General features: G+C 42.5%; 1 protein-coding gene across 1 annotated transcript; it reads right to left on the minus strand.

Annotated features, from left to right (window-relative positions):
• Window positions 1–6,246: 6,246 nt before the first annotated feature.
• ptpa (protein phosphatase 2 phosphatase activator) lies at window positions 6,247–20,145 on the minus strand. Its single transcript, XM_063890374.1, has 10 exons — window positions 20,045–20,145; window positions 19,021–19,130; window positions 18,727–18,813; window positions 18,502–18,627; window positions 18,086–18,203; window positions 17,302–17,401; window positions 16,867–16,991; window positions 15,323–15,423; window positions 11,305–11,412; window positions 6,247–6,831 (listed from the first exon to the last, which is right to left on the minus strand). The coding sequence occupies exons 1-10, from the start codon at window positions 20,106–20,108 to the stop codon at window positions 6,757–6,759; spliced, it is 1,014 nt and encodes a 337-aa protein (XP_063746444.1). The 5' UTR covers window positions 20,109–20,145; the 3' UTR covers window positions 6,247–6,756.
• Between the last annotated feature and the right edge of the window lie 863 nt (window positions 20,146–21,008).

The following is a 21,008-nucleotide window of genomic DNA, read 5'->3' on the forward strand; positions in this document are numbered from 1 at the left end:
CTCTCCTGCTGATGTTCAGGTGTATATCAGTATGTAGAGTCTCTACTTTAAAGAGTCCTCTCCTGCTGATGTTCAGGTGTATATCAGTATGTAGAGTCTCTACTTTAAAGAGTCCTCTCCTGCTGATGTTCAGGTGTATATCAGTATGTAGTGTCTCTACTTTAAAGAGTCCTCTCCTGCTGATGTTCAGGTGTATATCAGTATGTAGTGTCTCTACTTTAAAGAGTCCTCTCCTGCTGATGTTCAGGTGTATATCAGTATGTAGTGTCTCTACTTTAAAGAGTCCTCTCCTGCTGATGTTCAGGTGTATATCAGTATGTAGTCTCTACTTTAAAGAGTCCTCTCCTGCTGATGTTCAGGTGTATATCAGTATGTAGAGTCTCTACTTTAAAGAGTCCTCTCCTGCTGATGTTCAGGTGTATATCAGTATGTAGAGTCTCTACTTTAAAGAGTCCTCTCCTGCTGATGTTCAGGTGTATATCAGTATGTAGTGTCTCTACTTTAAAGAGTCCTCTCCTGCTGATGTTCAGGTGTATATCAGTATGTAGTGTCTCTACTTTAAAGAGTCCTCTCCTGCTGATGTTCAGGTGTATATCAGTATGTAGAGTCTCTACTTTAAAGAGTCCTCTCCTGCTGATGTTCAGGTGTATATCAGTATGTAGCGTCTCTACTTTAAAGAGTCCTCTCCTGCTGATGTTCAGGTGTATATCAGTATGTAGTGTCTCTACTTTAAAGAGTCCTCTCCTGCTGATGTTCAGGTGTATATCAGTATGTAGAGTCTCTACTTTAAAGAGTCCTCTCCTGCTGATGTTCAGGTGTATATCAGTATGTAGAGTCTCTACTTTAAAGAGTCCTCTCCTGCTGATGTTCAGGTGTATATCAGTATGTAGAGTCTCTACTTTAAAGAGTCCTCTCCTGCTGATGTTCAGGTGTATATCAGTATGTAGTGTCTCTACTTTAAAGAGTCCTCTCCTGCTGATGTTCAGGTGTATATCAGTATGTAGTGTCTCTACTTTAAAGAGTCCTCTCCTGCTGATGTTCAGGTGTATATCAGTATGTAGTCTCTACTTTAAAGAGTCCTCTCCTGCTGATGTTCAGGTGTATATCAGTATGTAGAGTCTCTACTTTAAAGAGTCCTCTCCTGCTGATGTTCAGGTGTATATCAGTATGTAGAGTCTCTACTTTAAAGAGTCCTCTCCTGCTGATGTTCAGGTGTATAACAGTATGTAGTGTCTCTACTTTAAAGAGTCCTCTCCTGCTGATGTTCAGGTGTGTATCAGTACGTAGTGTCTCATGTTTTCCCTCCCTGGATGCATACGATTGGAGGCAATCTTTTTGCTGATTACTCACATATTAAATTAACATATGACTAACTGTCCTGTGTAACATATTGATATTGAAATAAACAGACCACGCCCATTCTGAATATTAATTAGCATATTGGAACTAGGGTATGCTCCTATTTGCATATCATAAAAACTAATTAGGTCACAGAGGCTCTTGCATACTGAAAATAAAAAATAAATCCAAATGTTAACTTAAAGTACTTAAAGTAAAAGTATGCAGTATTTAAAGTGAATATATCAGACTTTTCAGTATAAATTCTGCATAAGCATTACCCTATGAGTGTTAGATAGATTATAATCAAAACATATCAGAGATATTATTCTGAAATGGACCAATCAGACAATGACTACTTTTACTGTCGCTACTTTAAGTACATTTAGAGGAGAGTACTTTCTACTTTCACTGGAGGAACATTTAGAATACTTTCACTGTGACAGAGTATTCCTACACTCTGGTACTTCTACTTTACTCAAGTACAAGACCTGAGTACTTCTACTTTACTCAAGTACAAGACCTGAGTACTTCTACTTTACTCAAGTACAAGATCTGAGTACTTCTACTTTACTCAAGTACAAGATCTGAGTACTTCTACTTTACTCAAGTACAAGATCTGAGTACTTAGATAGAATCGGAGGATGAAACCCTCTTTATTAGTCACATGCATGCACACAGCAGAGCACACACAGTGAAATTGGTCCTCTGCATTTAACCCATCCTAGTACTAGGAGCAGTGGGCAGCTATCGTGCAGCGCCCGGGGAGCAATGGGGAGGGGGGATTGGAGGTGTCCGGTGCCTTGCTCAAGGGCTCCACAGCAGGGCCCAGGAGGTGAACTGGGACCTCTCCAAGTAGCAGTCCACTTTCCATATTTCAAGTCTGTTCGGGGACTTGAACCGGCGACCCTACGATTCCCAGTCCAAGCCCCTACTGACTGAGCCACTGCTGGACAAAAAGTACTCAAGTACAAGATCTGAGTACTTCTACTTTACTCAAGTACAAGATCTGAGTACTTCTACTTTACTCAAGTACAATATCTGAGTACTTCTACTTTACTCAAGTACAAGACCTGAGTACTTCTACTTTACTCAAGTACAAGACCTGAGTACTTCTACTTTACTCAAGTACAAGATCTGAGTACTTCTACTTTACTCAAGTACAAGACCTGAGTACTTCTACTTTACTCAAGTACAAGACCTGAGTACTTCTACTTTACTCAAGTACAAGATCTGAGTACTTCTACTTTACTCAAGTACAAGATCTGAGTACTTCTACTTTACTCAAGTACAACATCTGAGTACTTCTTCCACTACTTCTATCTCTCTACGATCTTAAGTCTGCAGCTGCCTCTAATTTTAAAATCTGTGAGCATAGACTTCCACATTTCAAACTCAGACATGTCCGAACGGGCCGACACAGCTGTCCCATTCCAAGCATTCCTCCAAGTGAGGCCAACGAATTCACTCTTTTCTTCCTCAGAGTCGTACCCCCCGTTCCACAATACTCACTCTCTGGTGAATCCAAGGGGCCAAAAAGACTACTTTTTGAAGTTAGGACTGAGAAAAGAGGCCAGAGAGGTTGGTGAGTTTCCCCAGAAGGCCGTCTTTAAGTTTATCCACCGAGCGGCTCCGCTCATCACTCCTCAACCCCCAGGAATTCTGTTAAAAAAGTGAAGCAGACTCACGATTTAAAGAAGTAAAGCAAAGACAATAATCATGCTCCATATCACGGTGGTGAATAATGTTCCTGAGTTCATTTACAAAGTTAACCCGCTAACTTTACTGAACTCTGACTGCTGGTTTACTACGCTCATTTTCAGCTTCTACTTTAAAGAGTCCTCTCCTGCTGATGTTCAGGTGTATATCAGTATGTAGAGTCTCTACTTTAAAGAGTCCTCTCCTGCTGATGTTCAGGTGTATATCAGTATGTAGAGTCTCTACTTTAAAGAGTCCTCTCCTGCTGATGTTCAGGTGTATATCAGTATGTAGAGTCTCTACTTTAAAGAGTCCTCTCCTGCTGATGTTCAGGTGTATATCAGTATGTAGTGTCTCTACTTTAAAGAGTCCTCTCCTGCTGATGTTCAGGTGTATATCAGTATGTAGAGTCTCTACTTTAAAGAGTCCTCTCCTGCTGATGTTCAGGTGTATATCAGTATGTAGTGTCTCTACTTTAAAGAGTCCTCTCCTGCTGATGTTCAGGTGTATATCAGTATGTAGTGTCTCTACTTTAAAGAGTCCTCTCCTGCTGATGTTCAGGTGTATATCAGTATGTAGTGTCTCTACTTTAAAGAGTCCTCTCCTGCTGATGTTCAGGTGTATATCAGTATGTAGCGTATCTCTTTAATCTTCTCATACTGCCTGCGCTGCAACACCTCTTTTCACCCTGTCAGAAACTGAAGAGAAGAGAGTCACATGCGTTCATGTGACCAGAGAGCGTACAGACAGAGAGGAGGGAGACAGATATAGAGGAAACTGGTGAGCAATGAGAGCCTATAGCAGCATAACTAGGGGCTGGTTCAAGGTAAGCCTGAGCCTAAGGAAAGTCTAAAGCCTACTTTTAAGTTCGGAGAGTTTGCCTCCTAAACACAAACTGGGAGCTGAAGGCTGTGGCTCTTTTGGAGACTCTATGAACCACTAATAACACTGCATACTTGGAAGGCAATCCTCAAGGGGGAGGTGTTATAAGGTACTACGAGCTCTTCAAGACAAGACCATACAGGGCTGTGGAGGTGAGGAGAAGGATGCTCAATGATGCTCTGGATCGGAGGGAGCCAGTGCAGAGAGGTAATAAAGGAGTAGACTGATTTTATACATGCTGCAGCATTCTGGATCAACTGAGTCTTGGGTTTTTTGAGGGACATCCTGATGCCTGATAATAAGGAATTTGACATATTAAATGCATAGATACGTCTTTTATCTAAAGCAATGAGTAAGTTGTTGCAGTCTGAAAGTGATCTCATTAATACATGAAATGATTGAACTGCTTCTGCACGCTTAAATCCATCAACTTAATGAGCCTGCTTTCTTTCTGCGGGAACTTGTAGAGAAGGGACCCTACCTTTCACTTTTATACTTGTATTACTTGTGTCATACTTTATTACTTCAGTAAACATTTTCCTATCAAGTTTATGGTCTCACTCGTTTCCAGTCTTGTTCCTACAAAGCTGCTGCTGGGTTTTTTGTTGTCTGTTTTTCCTTGAGTTGATTTTTCTGGTAAAGTTGATTTTCAAATGATCTTTTTCATCGATCAGTTGCACCTGCAATTACCCTCTCGTGTCACTTCTGCTTCCTAAAAAGCATGATGATGACCAAGAACCAGGAAAGCAAAGGCCAAAATGAATGTTTGAAACCATAGTCTTATATACAATCTATGGAGGAGTTGAAGAAGGAGGCCTGGGTTCCAGTCCTGGTGGCTTTTTGGTGTCCAGACTGAACACAAAGACATGATAATGGCCAGATGCTGTGAGGACTAACTCAACGCACACACTGTTTTGTTCCTTCAGGGATTCAAGGAGCAGGAGCTCACAATAAAGGTACATTTATCTGTAGAAGTTGCATTTCACTCCTCTGAAGGGAACACCTCCACAGGCTGCTTTGTTTAATCAGAATCAGAATTTCTCTATGAGTCCAACAGCTGGGAAATGTGAAAAAGTGGCAAAACAGGTTAAAAACAAGGCACGCATTAATAAAGAAGCAGCCAACTTCTCAACTATAGGGACAAAAACACACATTAGTAGTATCCAGTATCCATGGCTAAACATGAGGAGTCCTTATTGCTCATTGCACAACTGACCCTTCCTCCTCCAGCTGCTGCTTGTCCTGTTTCTCCTCCCGACCGCTGTGCTCTCTCCGCTGCAGTCCCACATCCTGTACGTAGTGAGGGGAATTCCACTCCGGTTCTGAGGAAGGAGAACTGTTGCATGATCTCTACGAATGGCACATCTGACATGGATCGGAGTTCCCCTGCTCCTGGTCGCCCTCACATGAAGCAGCAACGTATCTACTCATGTAATATTCAACACCTTCCTCCAGCATCTCAGAATCCATCTGCCTCACCGCTGGGTTCATGTCGGGGTCAGACTACAGCTCACAAAATTCACTATTTTAACCTGCCTGTTGGACTCGTCGTCCCGTTTCCTAATGTTTTAATGTCGTGATAAAGGCTGATGTATCTTATTGCTAGAAATACAACATGTTTGTGATGTGTGGTCCTTTTGGTAACATAAGACATTTTTGACTTTTTTAACTCAGAAATTAGGTTTGATTTTATGCAAATGAGGTCTATTGACCATACATTTCAATGTGATTATTTAAAATATAGGCTTTATAAATAGTCAAACCCGGAGGACAAGAGTTGCTCAGTTGATAGGAAGACCTGAAACCAATTTCATAACGCTTTATCTGGTCAAATTTAAAGTGTAAATATCAGACTGTATTTAACCAAAATATCAACCTGAAGAATTATGAAGGCACGGTTTGACAATTCCAATGTTTATCCTACCTAAACTAAAGGTTCTCTATATATCCTCCTTTCCAACGATATATTCCAGGTCTCAGATATACACAGAGCATGTCTCTGATTGGCTGAAACACCAAACAGATCGTACCATAATCCCCTCTGTTTCAGCCCTGGTCCAAAAGTGCTGATTCTGTGTCTGTAGCTTTAAATGCTAATGAACTGCTGTTGGCCCCGCCCCCTCTGAGAGGTGATTGGTGTGAAGAAACACAATAAGAGGAGATCCAGGTGACAAAGTGGGCGGGGCATACCTTGGTTGTTGATTGGCTAATGGTTGAACAACCCCAAAGAACATTGTGACATCAGCTGTGCTGTTATAGAAGTTTTAAAAAGACCCTCTGAGAAAAAATATTGACATTTTGTTTAAGAACGAACCACTCAAACACAGATTTGTTAGCAAATTATTTACGTGACTCACAAGTTTGGGCTGAACGGGGCATTTCAATTATTGGAAAACATTTGCAACGAAACAAAAACATTTGGCCTTAAAAGCAAAAACCAAGAGAAAGACCTAAAAACTGAAGACGAAACAGTTTCAAAAGATTTAAAAAGAAGTCACAAAGTCTTAATAGATCTTATCTCCGTTCCCTCCCTCTGAAGGAGCCGAGCCGCTCAGGAGGATCCTCACTCTGAGGTTCAGTCAAGCATCGATGAACACACTTTAACAAACTCTATCCAGATTCAAACTCTATCCATCATATAAATAAGATCACCAAAATATAAAGATGCTCAGAGAGGTCATCCACAGATACCGAGGGCCCACAGGCTTTGAGGATGTGTGTGTCATCCTGCGGGGTGTGTGTGTCGTTGCTACGGTTGTGTTTGCACGTGAGGATGCCACAGGCGAGGAAAACTGTCGGGATTTTGGTTTTTCCGTGTTGAGCGCGGCGGCGTGAGCGTCAAGGCTTCCCCGGCTGGATGGACAGCAGGCTGCCGAACTTGAAGTGCTGGATCACAGGGAACTTCTCCAGACACTGGGGGGAGAGGGAGAGGGGGAGAGGGAGGGAGAGAGAGAGGGTTTAACCAACAAACTGAGACATGGAGACTGCTGGTAACCTTTGTGAGGCTTCAGAAACATTGGAATATGACAAGCCGCGCACAAGGTTTATTTTGGACTCTTTTCTGCTCTGATAATGTCCGACAATGCCGCGTTTTGGCTTCTCGAGCGGGACTCTGCTGCAGGTTAATGAAAGTGTGGATAGAAGACCACCAGATCAAGTCCTGGAGAGCCCAATCTCCAGAGCAGAACCCCCGTTGGAAAGCTCAGGAGTCATCGAGAGAAAGATGAAAGGTCACAAGGGATCAAACGAAATGTGTTTTTGCTCGAGCAGCAGTGTGAGTCTGAGCTAAACCGCTGCCAACGTGTGCTCCAAACGCTATGACCCATCTTCTTTGTTGAGTAGAGGTTGGTTTTTGTAGTGGCCTTTCAACAAAAGTACATAGTTCTCATTCATCTGAGCTCTGACTCACGTTCCTAAGTGTCCAAATGCCTTTGAAAAAGACCCAATGTAGTCACAGATTGAAGGGTTTATTCATGTTGATCACACCTTTCAAATCCCTACGGCTATTGGCGATCCACTCCCGACTTTTAAACTGGATAAAGGAAAATAAACCCAAGAATTGTCGCACTTTCATTTAAGTTTTATCCCTAAAATGAGCTGATTTAAGCAGGTGGCCGGGATGATGTTCAGGGAGTTTCCTTTGCTTTCAGAGAGACGGAGATGAAGTCCAAACAGAGCGACCTTGACCTGACATCTCTTCCCAGCGGCCTCTCATTGTGACCAGGTTTTAAAGCGCAGGCGAGGCCCTACATGGACCCAGTTTTTGGGGAGAGCCGTGGTGGGGGGTGGTGGGTGTCTGCGGTGGGGGTTGGGAGGCTGTGGGATTGAACTCTGGTGCTCGGTGTGTCTGCGCAGTGACACTATCAGACATGATCATCGGGGCAGAACGGGGCTGGAAACACGCCTCGGTGAACAAATATGAATCGATGAAAATATGTTAAATCGATCTCAGACACACGCTTCATACGACACATGCACGGGACATGACGTATAAAAGCAGATTCATATAAACCTAAAGCCTTTTGGAACTTATTAACAGAGGTTGAATCAACATCGCTGCATTTTATCACAAACCAATTGTTCTGATAATTGTTCCTATAAATTCCTTGACCAGACCCAAACCAACATGGATGTATCTTCCACCAGGTCTGTGTGTGTGTGTGTGTGTGTGTGTGTGTGTGTGTGTGTGTGTGTGTGTGTGTGTGTGTGTGTGTGTGTGTGTGTGTGTGTGTGTGTGTGTGTGTGTGTGTGTTAAAGACTGATACATATTGTTTTTTTACAGATTTTCTTCCATAAAGTGTTTTTTTCCACTCATTTCTCTCTACTATCATAATTTACTTGTTGGAACTTTGACAACGACATCAGACATAATGTTTACAGCGAGGACTTTTGATGATACCTTATATATCTTAAGCAAGTCTGGGCAAGTGAGTGTTGTGTGGCTCATTGAGATGAATAGCAACGTTGTTATGCAGAAGAAAAAATAACCAATGTGACTCATAGAGAACGGGCTCAAATGTTCAGAGACACCAGCAGGGTTTTGTACGTTTCTGTTTCTACGGTTTGTGTTTTTAATATTTATAACGTATGCCTCCTTGACTTTATCTGCATTATATTTTAATACCGTACTTTTTCCCGGGACAAATAGAGGGATCTTTAGACCTGGGAGGGGATCTTTCCGTGGACAGGACAAACTGTGTCTATTTAAGTCACTATTGCTTCCCTGAGCGGGTTTTAATTCTCTCAATCCATTTAACGTTTCAAACAGGCAGCGTTAGAAGCCTCCTCTCCGTCTGGAAATGGAGCTCAGCGCTCTCTCCAGCTCTGGTACAAACTCTCCGCCGAAAAAACCCCTGTGTGGGGGCCAGGAAAAGGGAGAGAGGAATGCAAGTCTGCTGATGGTTGCTCCAGGCTCGGAGGAAGGTCGGGACAGAGGGAGGGGAGGATTTAATGAAGGGAACGGCAAGAGGAGAAAGAGGAGGAGGGAGGGGGGACGAGGGAGGGAGGGAACGGCAGACAGCTTGGCCCCTCAGCTCTTTGGGAAGACTCGCAGGCTGCTCTGGAAAACACAGGATGTGGGCATGCAGGCGGGGAGAACGGGCTTAGACATCCCCCCCCCCCACAACCCCACCCCCAACCGCCCACACACACACACACACACTCACACAATTCCATTCCCTCCATTCCACTCTTAACCCTTTCCTGCCTCTCTGAGAACAGTGTGAGGGCGTTTGCTCGCAGAGTAACGGCTGACTGACTCGTTTCTTAAATATCACGTAAACAGTTCCTTTTTATCGGCGGGGATTATAACGAGGTGTCCAGTTTACACAACCACATTTCTGTTTCCATGCAAACACCTTTTCTGAAAATGTGAAGGTTAATGATTTCTTACAGGACAGCATGTGCCGTACTGGTCCCGAGTTTGGGTCACGGTTATCAGGGGAGGCACACTGTTACCTGATGATGAGTGGCTGACAGTAACCGGGTTAAAGGAGGGTCTATAGACTTTAATTAAGGTGCGTTCAAGCTTTATTCAGTATAAATTATTGGAAGAAAAGGTGGAAGAGCCATTTACTCACTTTCTTAACTCGATATGCTGTTCTTTAAATTGTAAAAATGGGTGACACTTCCTCCACTCTACTGCTTAATACTGGAGCACCCCAGGGCTCTGTGCTCGGTCCTGTACTGTTCCCAGTGTACACCTGAGCCCTCAACATCAAGAGGTCTATTATGAAGTTTAGCGATGACACTGCTATCATTAACTGGATTTAAAAACAACCATGAGACTTCATTTAGAAAGGAAATCAACAATCTGGCAGATCAGAGAACAACTTACTGCTGAACCGATGCAAAATAAAGTTGACGACGACGAACGCATATGTTCTTAATGGTGCTTAACAAGTATCACTGACATCACATCTCCTCTATTTCTTAAAGAAAATTAAGAATGCAAACTCCCTGCCAAGTTCCTGTTGACTTCTACAAAAGGAGCGATAGGAAGCATCCTAACTGGGAACAGTACAACCTGGCCTGGGATGTGCACCGGCCTGCAGCGGGGGATTACAGAGGCCAGGACATCATTGTTGCTAATCTGCCGAGCATCAGTGATGTTGGAGAACAGATACAACACAGCTGTAGCTCCAGACTACAGGACAGCCTGACGCACAACACCACTACAAAAGGGTTCCTATGGAGCAGAATGGGACTACAGAAACAACACCGTGCCGTACAAAGAGAATTAATGATGTTTGTATCTTGTATTATTAACATTGGTATGCTAACATGCTAAGCTAAGGTTCTAAACATGGTAACATTATATAACATTTACTTATTCTTAGCTATTTTTACTATATTTTACTCTACTTTTGAACAGCCTTGTAAACATGCTGCTGTAACAAAACCATTTCCCGATTTCTGTTCAATTAAGTATTCCATAATCTATCCTATCATGAGCTAGTTAGCCTGCTGACATAAGCATTCAAGGCAAGGCAAGTTTATTCATAGAGCACCTTTCAGCACACGGCAATTCAAAGTGCTTTTCAAAACAAAATAGACGACATTGAGAAGCAAATGCAGCAGAAACACATTCTAAAAATGGCATTTAAAAACAGCCATTAAGAAGCAAAGATAGAGGGGTAAACACAACAGGTATAAAATACATGAATAAAAACCACACTGCAGCGTGACAGATGAGCAGCTCAATCAAAAGCAGCGGTGAAAAGATAAGTTCTCAGTCTGGATTTAAAATGAGCAAGAGAGCAGCCGACCTGCAGGATTCTGGGAGTTTGTTCCAGATAGTGGGAGCATAAAAGCTAAACGCTGCTTCTCCTTTTTTAGTTTTCACTCTTGGGACAGAAAGCAGACACATCCCAGAAGAGCTGAGACTCCTCGATGGTTGATAGTTTGGCAGCAGACCGTTAATGTATTTTGGCTAACCCATGTGATGCTTTAAAAAAACAGTATCTAAAACAAAGCTAAGCTAAGCACAGCCTCACAGGGCTAATAGCACGGCTGTGGACTCTTTAGTTTGTTTGGAAACCTGCATTAAAAACTTGTGGAAAAATCTACAACAGGCTTTGCCAAATTTCCTTTGGTGGCACCACGAGAGCAGATCACAGCATCAAGCGTTCTGCAGGAATACAGCAAGGTCTGCAGCCAGGCAGGAGGGTATGGTACAAATAAATGGCCATGATGATGTTCATGTTAGATCTATAGTACGACTGTCTAAGAGGGATGGAATAAAAAAAGGGTCATGGCTTGAATTTTGTGTTAATTGTAATGTTGATACTAAAATGACGCTTTGAAACCTGGGTGTCCACAAAGAATCCATCAAACCATTAAATCCCTGCAGAATGGGAGTGATCAGAGAGGACGAAGCAGGCGTACCTCGGCCTTGTACATTCGGATCAGTCCCTGGTTGACTTTGGCCCAGGCGGGAACGGCGCTGATGTTCCACAGCTGGTTGGAGTGTTCTGCAAACGGACCCGTCTTCATCTACGGGAACAGAGAGAGGAACGCATGAGGTGATGATATGAACGCCTGTATCAGGACGTACAGTACAGAGGAAGTTGATTTAACACAAATAAAACATGATGTAACTTTGAAGCTGAACTCAACAGCGTGGTGCTACACCCACAGTGACTGTTTCTAATTGTCTTGTTTCTGCCTTAACATGTTTGTCTCCTTAAAAATGCACAAAAAAAAGCTATAAAAGGAAATGAATGAAGGAAAGAATGGATGAGACTAGAACACATTACAAAACAACAAGGCTGACTGTTGTTATTCAGCTTTTAAATGGAAACAACATTTTCTTTTAAAATCAAATCATTATTTTGCTTTTGCAATCTCATACATTTGGTATTGACAAAAACCCAGAACAAAAGACTGATTGTTGTTCCAGCGATCAGCTAAATAACAATAATACACAAGGACAGTGATAGCTTACAGACAACAAACAAATAAGAAGAGTAAACAAGAACAATAGACTGAAAGAAACAAATCCATAAATGTATGAATGAGGACTATAGAACGTTTTCCCACCGTTTTTCCCAAAAGGCAAGGGAACCCAAACCCAGACCCTGAGGCATCAAATTAACAACCCCCTCCTTTTTCCATCCCCCGCCTCCATCCATCCATCCCCCATCCAACCCCCCCTCCCTCACACTGCTCTAGACACTTTCCAGGGCCTCGCATGAGAACACATGGGGGAAGGGCCTGGAAGAGGGGAGGAAAGGGAGGGAGGGGGGGGTGGAGACAGACTCTATTCCCCTGAGGAAGGAGTGATTCACAGCAGCATGTGGGGAAGGAAGTGACTCATGTTTAGGACAGCGCACACACACACACACACACACACACACACACACACACACACACACACACACACACACACACACACACACTCTCTCTCTCACTCTCTCTCTCTCTCCCTCTCACACACACACACACACACACACACACACACACACTAGAGCTTTGTGTGTGAATCAAAAAAAGAACATGAGTCTGAAGTATCCACATGTGTGTGAAGTGGAGGGAAATACGCTGCTGTACAGAGGAAACACAAACCGGCCGTGGAGAGGAGAGTGTTATCGTTCTGTTTCATAAAAGCAAACCACAACAAAAATCAACAAGACACTCACTAGCCAATCAGAACAGAGTATTAGCCCTGTAGATGCTACATGAATTATAGCTTGTCTTGACTACTTTCAATCGAATGGACTTTGTTTTAAATGGGGTTTGCACATCAAGAATGGCGGCTGGTTGGGGAAATATATTGAATTATAGCCGTTTATTTAGATGATCTGTTGTTTTAGAGTGAGTGTGCATGTGTTAAGGCCTTACGTTACCAGTATAGAGATCCAGTTTGAACCTAGCGAGTCCACACTAACTTAAATGCACCATCCAGTACGTCCGGTCAGAGTGTAACCTGCTCCACATGACTGGTACGTTTTCTTTAGACAGTTTTGAGACACAAGTTCAAACATGTCCTTTAATTTAACTGTGTGAACCTGTGGGCCTGTTTGTGAGCTGTGGAGCTATCCAACCAGTAGCACCGGTGATCAACCACAATAACGGGGATGGATGAAGGTCAACAGAAGAGCGTTTTTCAGCGTTAGCGATTAGCTTCACTGGTTGAAGGCATGTCTACAGATAGATCGGACTTCATCTGAATTATTATTAGCTATTGTACATCACTTTCCCCCAGTTTTAGAGTACAGGTACAAACAGAAGACTCATTTTTAAGATGATAAACATGTAGGTTATTGACAATAAAGAGTCAAATAAACGATGCAAAAGCAAGACACAATCTACTTATAAAAGATAAGTAAAGGCGGGAAATGTAACCCTCAGTTTAGCTACGTAGCAGGAGCACTACAAGGCTATCATTGACCAGCAAATCATTTCCCTTATAGTATAAATACTATAACTATAACATACTAATATATATACTACTATAATAGTGGAAATATTGTGGAGCACAATGTAGTAAACAATTGCACCAGTAATAACGCAGAAACATGCATGAAATGATTCTTCTTTCCACGACTCTTTTGCCCCTCGTCTTCTACTCATCTTGTCTTCAGTGTCATTTTGCAATATCAACAATCCAAAACCCCAAAAATGTTTAAATTAAAAGCAGCACATCGGGTGTTTTTGCACAAGATTGGTTGGGATCTTATACGTGCAATATATCCACTTCTTTTGGCAATACCATAATCCTTAGTATCCAGCATGCTCCAGCATCTCAAACCTTAATGTGTTTACTTACCTATTTAAATGCTGCTTACATGGATGAGTACTATCTGTCTTTATGTGCGTGCTTTTCCTCATATTTAACAAGTTAGCTACTTTATTATTGCTTGCCTTTAATCTGCTATGTCCCTGTTTGCTGTAACGCTGCGGGACTAATACAGGAATGCTGATTCTGATGAGGAGGATATTGAAGAAAATGTTTGGTGTTTTCAGATCAAATTCACTGAAGCGAAAAGTAAATTATCAAAGTATTGTCAGGTTTTTAAGACATAATAAAAAACTGTGAGTAATGGATGAGGAAAACCACAACAGCAGCATCTCTTCATGGACGTGAGGAGGAGGAGGAGGAGGAGGAGGAGGAGGAGGAGGAGGAGGAGGAGGAGGAACAACACGGGGAAGGAGGTGGTGCTACTGAGTGGGAAGGAGGAAAAGGATGTAGCTGCTCCAACAACGCCCTCCTCTACTTCCCTCCCCTCCTTTTCCTTCCAAATCCAAAAACAAAGCGCATGGTTCCTGCTCTGGCCCTCCGCCAACAATCCATCTGCCTGTCCTCATCTTCCTCATCCCGGACAAAGCTCATGTGGACTCACTCTCTTACACCATCAGATACTCAACACACAGTACTGTAGGTGAATATCAAATACACATTGATAAATTATTTCCCCTGAAAACAATTCAGCTTCTTTCAAAAACACATCTGAACAAAGTGGCCGAGTTCAACCACGCAGTCCTGCTAGTGTCCATTAGGGGGCAGTATTACATGTTGGTTGTAATGCAGAATTAACAGATTGCATACAATCATCCTTTGGTGTGTGGGAGAGAAACTCCCTCTGGAGAGAACATATGGATTTGAGCCTCTGCAGACCATTTACATGCACTTAAAACTATGCAATCACGAAAGGGAAAACCCCAAAATGCAGAATAGGGCCTCTTTACGTCACTGCATCTACCAACAGACAAGAAAAGAGCAATTTCAGTCTGCATGCACGTCTCACATTGTTGAAACAGACTTGTAAGGTAGCTCTGCACACACACTCTAGCAGAGGATCCACTCTACAGCTCGACTACACTTCCCTGCTACACCAGAGACGGTCCAGTAACACCGAGCATCGGGATCAAAGAAAGCTTTTGTATCACGTCAAAACTCCGTCTCTCGACATTTCCTCCCTCTCTGTGAGGATGCACAGGCATTAAAAAGTGCAGTATAGTCGACCAACACCAGGATGTGCTTGAGCTGCTGCTTCTTTGGTTGGGAGGTGAGTCCATGCAGAGCTACAGACAGTCTACACACCATGAAGGAAAAGCTCCTCTCTCTGGCCTCATGACCACCTTCTCTCCTGCTCAGTTGTATTTATTTCTGACATGCTGTTCAGAGTTAACATGTTTTTCTCAATCAAAGATTAAGGACGATCTATGCTCCTCATCAGGATGCACCTGGTTACTTTAAATGTCCTTTATTTCTACACCTTCTGACATCTTGTGTCAAGAAACAGCCCCATTGTGTTATTTACAATTCGGTCAACATCACATAAAGACCTTTCTGTTGTCAGGGAAACAGCGCCCCCTCCAGGCCACCAGTAACCAGGCAGGCAGAGAGTGCTTTTTTCACTTATTTGGGAGAAACAAAGCAGTGATGCTTTTCATTCCTCACCTCATTTATGAACTTGATGCACTCCAGAAACATGTAGTCGTGCTGCTGCTCGTTCACCACCCTCTCATCGAGGAAGTGCCGAGGCTCCAGAGTTGGGTGATCTGCGGGGAGAAAGCAGCTGTAAGTGCACATGTTTACCAGCAGGTGTCCCCATTTACTTTCCTTTGACTGAACACAATGGAGATCATCATGTGGACTCAGACCTGCACCTTTAACCATTAAACAGCAGAACCAGAACTGACTTCAGATCAGAACAGCAGTCCTTCAGTTGTCTTTTGGACATGTGATTTTCATTTTGACTTCTCCTTTGTATAACTGTAACTAAAAGCCTGTCTTTGTTGTCTTGTGGAGCAACATGAACCGTACAACCCAGCCAGATTCATATGAAGGATCTTCAGAAATGTGGTTTCCAGAGAAGGTTTTCAGAATAAATTATCTGATTTGTGTTTTGTTGTCTACAGTGAATTTGTTGGTAAAGCTTGATAAGATACTTTTATTTACCCAACGGTGTCCCTGACAGTGTCAATATGACATTAAATTACAAAGGCATATTTGTGAGCTCAAACGATGAGGTTATAGGTCAAAGAACACACCATTTTCAACAACGTGTCATCTAAACATGGCATGATTTTCTCAAAACTTGACATTCTGGAAGAGTCCAGGCATGAGGCCATCTGTATCAATCTTTCACAGGTGGAACCAAGCACCAACATTTCATATCTTTGGGATCATTTGTTAAAAAAGGTTTTTAAAAAGCGTAGTAGCTCCTTAAATTTCATAATTTCGGACCATCTTCCAATAAGGACGCACATTTCCAGAGGAAACAGTATTTTACCACAGCATTTTAACTTCTGGATCGCTTTTGATATTGGATTATTTGTTTTACACTATGGGAAAGTAAAATGTACACCTAAGAAACTTCTTCAGAGCTTTTTTGTTTTCAAAACATGTAAATATTAAAACCTGAAACTCTTTAAACTCCAACAGGAGCTGTAATCCTATTTCCATGTTTAATATACATTACATTCAAACAGTATGATCCTATATTAGTAATATCTCTGCAAAAAATAACAGTATATTGGTTAAAAGTTCAATTCAGTGCACTTTCTGCACTACAAGCATTGATTAGGTCATAGCGCCCCCTGCATGAGGCAGGAAGTAATGCACCACGGTGACCGGCACCCATGTTGAAGAGGCAAGGGCCCTTTCAGTTCTGCGTGCAGCTTTAGGTAAAATTGCACGCTTTTAAATTCAGATCAATGCGTTAACAATCAATCATACGGTCTTAGATACTCCAGGTTGGTAAAACAGCGGTGCTATCCAACAGGCGTACACTGAAACTGACCTCCTTTCACACTTTCAAACATGGAATCAAATTATTCCATTACCAACATATTCTTTTTACAGCTCACAGCCTCTTTGTTCCCTTTTCTGACACCACATCACTACTGTCTGTCCCAAACTCAACCCTCTGCACCTCTCTCTGACACACACACAGTCATGCTGACCTAGTTTTTACCGATCCGTTATTGTGAGTCGCTTACCTACAAACTGGGAGCTTCCCCAAATGAAGGGCAGAAACTGGAAGTCATCCAGTCCCCACACACCCTGGCTCCCAGCGGGCTCCATCCTGTAGGTCTTCTGCAGCTTCCGCATCACTTCCAGATACCTGCAGGGTCCAACGACACACACACACGCACAGGAAAACACATCAGGAGGAGGCTAATAGTGGCTAGGAGCTGTTATTGTGCTAAGTTATCCAGAGACAGGGGATGTAGGAAGCATCTGCACGCATTTGCGATAACTATATACCAAATGCACGATATCTAGAAATGTAATTGAGAAAATAGTTTCTAAATTACATGGAAATTAGTGCCTTAAGGACGTCTTGATTACAGACTTGCATCCCGACCGAAAATGATCCAGCACAATTTATTGGTCCCATCAGTTCAGAGCATTAGACGGCAGTAGCAGCTCACCTGTTGAACACCAGGAAGACGATAGCCAGCTGATCGTCTTCCTTGAGAGCTCCCACCTTACAGAGGCAGCAGAGGAACGCAGCGAACGCAGCCTCGTGCCCTGAGAGGAGAAACACACACACACATACAGATGTTCAGACAGGAACAGGACCGGATGAGTCCACTACAGTTCAGGCCCCTTTCTTGGTGTGACAGTAGGGCGCCTGCTTTTACTGATACGTTACAACTTGCTTTTATGAAGTAGGTTTGTTTATTTTTTGTTGCACTTCTGCTACTACTTCATCTTCTGCCTCATTACATTTGGTCCGACTGTCCACACATTATTACAGTTTATTAGTATTGACATTTACATTTACATACCTGCACACGTGACACATGTTAGGCTTAATTCAAAGTTGTTTTGCACGTAGAGTTTCCTTCATTTTTGTCCGACTAAATACCTGCTGCCTTTAAGAAGCTCTGGACCAAGATCACTCTTAAAACAGTAATGGAGCATCGCTGCCACTCCCAGTGGCTTAACAGATATTGCATGTGTATTCATGGATACACTTGGTATTCATTCGCAGAAAACCCACACTATCAAACGTAGAAAAAGCAATAGCAGCTGAGTAATCCATAACCTGACTGGTGATGAACAGAGGAGCTGTGATCGGCCAGCAAAACTGAGAGGTTCTGGAGGTTGCTCCAGCCTACTTGAGATCAAATAGCGCTATATGCATCCTGTAAAATAAATAGAAACCCCTGGAAGAGATTCATAGCATTGGACTACAATTGAAATTATCACCTGTTCCATAGTCTATCCTGGTGGCGTTCCCCACAGACTCCTTCAGGTAGACCGCTATCTCTGCAGCTGCTGCGCGCGTGTCCTCCGGGAGCAGACCGGACACCAGGGACTCTGCCTCCTGAGAGAGTCAGACAGAGGGTGGGAAGAAGAAGAAGAAGAAGAAGAAGAAGAAGAAGAAGAAGAAGAAGAAGAAGAAGAAGAAGAAGAAGAAGAAGAACAAGAAGAACAAGAAGAACAAGAAGACAAGAAGAACAAGAAGAAGAAGAAATGAACCTCCAATAAAATGCAATCCATGATTTTGATGTGGTCATGCCAAAAAAGTTCCTGTGTGTGTGTGTGTGTGTGTGTGTGTGTGTGTGTGTGTGTGTGTGTGTGTGTGTGTGTGTGTGTGTGTGTGTGTGTGTGTGTACACGAACCTGGTCTAGTTTGGAATACCAGGTTCTGTAGGCCTTGTTTCCAAAGCGAGAGGGCTGGTCGACAGGAGGGGTCTCGTCTATCCATCGGTCGAGAGTCCCCAAGAGTTCTAGTAACTTCTCCACTGTCTGTCGCACAACAAGCAACAGCAATGACTCAGCAGCTTGGACTTTAACCCCCAACCACACACATGCTTTTAGACGACACTAAGACAGAAGACAACACACCTCTGAAACTTTGTATTCACACGAGAGCTTCTTCCCCTTCACGGCTCCATTCAGTGTCAGGATGAAGCCCATGTAGTCAGCATACGCCTGAGAGAGGGAGAGGTGTGTTAGCAAACTGAAGGTTTTAAATCAGATACAAAAACTAGAGTCAGCACAACGGTATGAAGTCTCAAGCTCCTCCAACAAAGCAACACAAATATATATAAAGACATAAAACAATGACGTTATTATTTTGTTTCTAAACCAGTTTCTGGTTTTCTACTTGCAAACAGTTGAAAGGTGTTCACGCTTCACCTGAGATCGCCTCCACTTCCCCATGTCCGGCACCATGCTGATTTCTTTCTTGGGTACCATGAAGGTGATGCCGTCTGTGCCTTTAGATGCTTCATCCTCAGGAGTGGATCCTAAACAGATTTCAGAGACAAGAAAACTGTGAAGCTGAGTGCAAAAAGAGGCATTTCTTCTATTCTTCCATTGACAAAAACCAGAGTCAATATGTCTTTGTCTTTCATGTCAAGGTTTGGTAGCCTGCCTTTTCAGGTTTCAGTGATGCTGCATTGCACAGTAAGTGTCTCACACCTTCCGGACTCTTAAGGAAGCAGATCATGTTTATTTTGACAACGATTGCTTGCAAAACATTACAGAACACAACTTCAAGTGTGTTAGCAAGGATGTTACTAGGCAATGTTAAGAGGCACTAAGTGCTTTTTGGGGTTTCCCCTTTCACTATAACGTGTTACATCGGTTTTTGTGCATGCACATTGTCTCCTAAAGTTCCCTCTCCTGCCAGAAACGCCTCATTGGACTCCTTTGTTTAGCTCTGGAAGATAGTGCTATCACTATGTAACACTCGCACTTCTATTGGCTAGCGCTCCAACACAGTGTACGTGATAGTCTAAGGGGCGGGACATCTCTAAGCGGTTTAACAATCTCAACAGAGCCAGCCAGCTAACCAATCAGAGCAGACTGGGCTCTGGTTTCAGACAGAGGGTGAAAAGAGGTGCTGCAGCACAGACAGTGTGAGAAACATAAAGAGCTTTTTTAACATAAAGCATGGAGACATGTCCCAGGAGAGACACTAAATATAAATATGAGACATGAAACTGAGCATAATAGAGCCCCTTTAAGTTATTCACAATGTAACGTCATATGGCGCGCGCTAGGAGCGATGTGCCTTTTGGCCGCATCTGAAAAACCTGAAAGTAAATCCGGTCAGTGTCTCGTGCTGCAGTGTGGAGCACCTGCTAATAAGCATTCAACAAAAGAGAACAACAGTGGTGGAGAAGATGCTAATGCTAATCTGAAGCGTTGTGTTTACCTGACTGCTGCTCTGCTTCCGCCATGGTGAGGCTAACAGTCTCCTTCGCGGGTTTCTGGTGCATTTAAAAACAACCGCAGCTCACTACTGCCCCCGCTGGCCGGAACAGGAAATGATGTCACAGGTTCTGTTGTCACACTTTTCTACCACTTTCTCTCTGTTCATGCATACTCCAAACCTTTTATATATAGCATGATTTAGATATCCTGCTGTCTTTATCATAATAGTAGTACCAGTGATTATCTAGAACCCCCAAGTACCCTATTTAGTCCCTAATGCTGTTTGATTATAGGTTTTAATATCACCAGTAGTGGAAAGTACATTTACTCAAGTACTACTTTGACATATTTGTATTTAACTTGAGTATTTATTTATTTATTCATTTATATTTAATGGTACTTTATACTTAAACTCCATTACATTTCAGAGGCAAATATTGCACTTTTTACTCCACTACATTTCTGTTATTAGTTGACTTTTGACAGATAATCACACATGATATTATCTGTAAGAAAAGGAGTCTCCCACAGTTTTGTCCCACAGGTCACAACACTGCTAATCTCCTGAGCTTGAACTATTTTTATTGTTTCTTTTTATAATTTGTTTTATGTCTTGTGTGTAATTATATTGCATGTTGAGCAACCTGTGACCCAAGTTTGTCATTACACAACTACACTGTAGTGTATTGTATAAGACATTCAACCTATGAAAACTTGATATGCTGATAAGGTATTATACAGTGCTCCACTCTTCACAGTATTTATAGTATCTAAATTGATCTACCAAAATCTTAAATGCTCTTATGTGTATAATAACTGATAAATATAATAAACATAATCATATCAAATCTATTCTGCAACAAGTACTTTTACTTTTGATAGCTGAAGTTCACTTGGTAATACTTGTGTACTTTATATTATTCTGAAGTGGGTCACTGGCAGAATGAGTAACACGACTATAAATC

Source organism: Eleginops maclovinus, chromosome 8, assembly GCF_036324505.1.
Source record: "Eleginops maclovinus isolate JMC-PN-2008 ecotype Puerto Natales chromosome 8, JC_Emac_rtc_rv5, whole genome shotgun sequence".
In the NCBI taxonomy this organism is placed as follows: domain Eukaryota; kingdom Metazoa; phylum Chordata; class Actinopteri; order Perciformes; family Eleginopidae; genus Eleginops; species Eleginops maclovinus.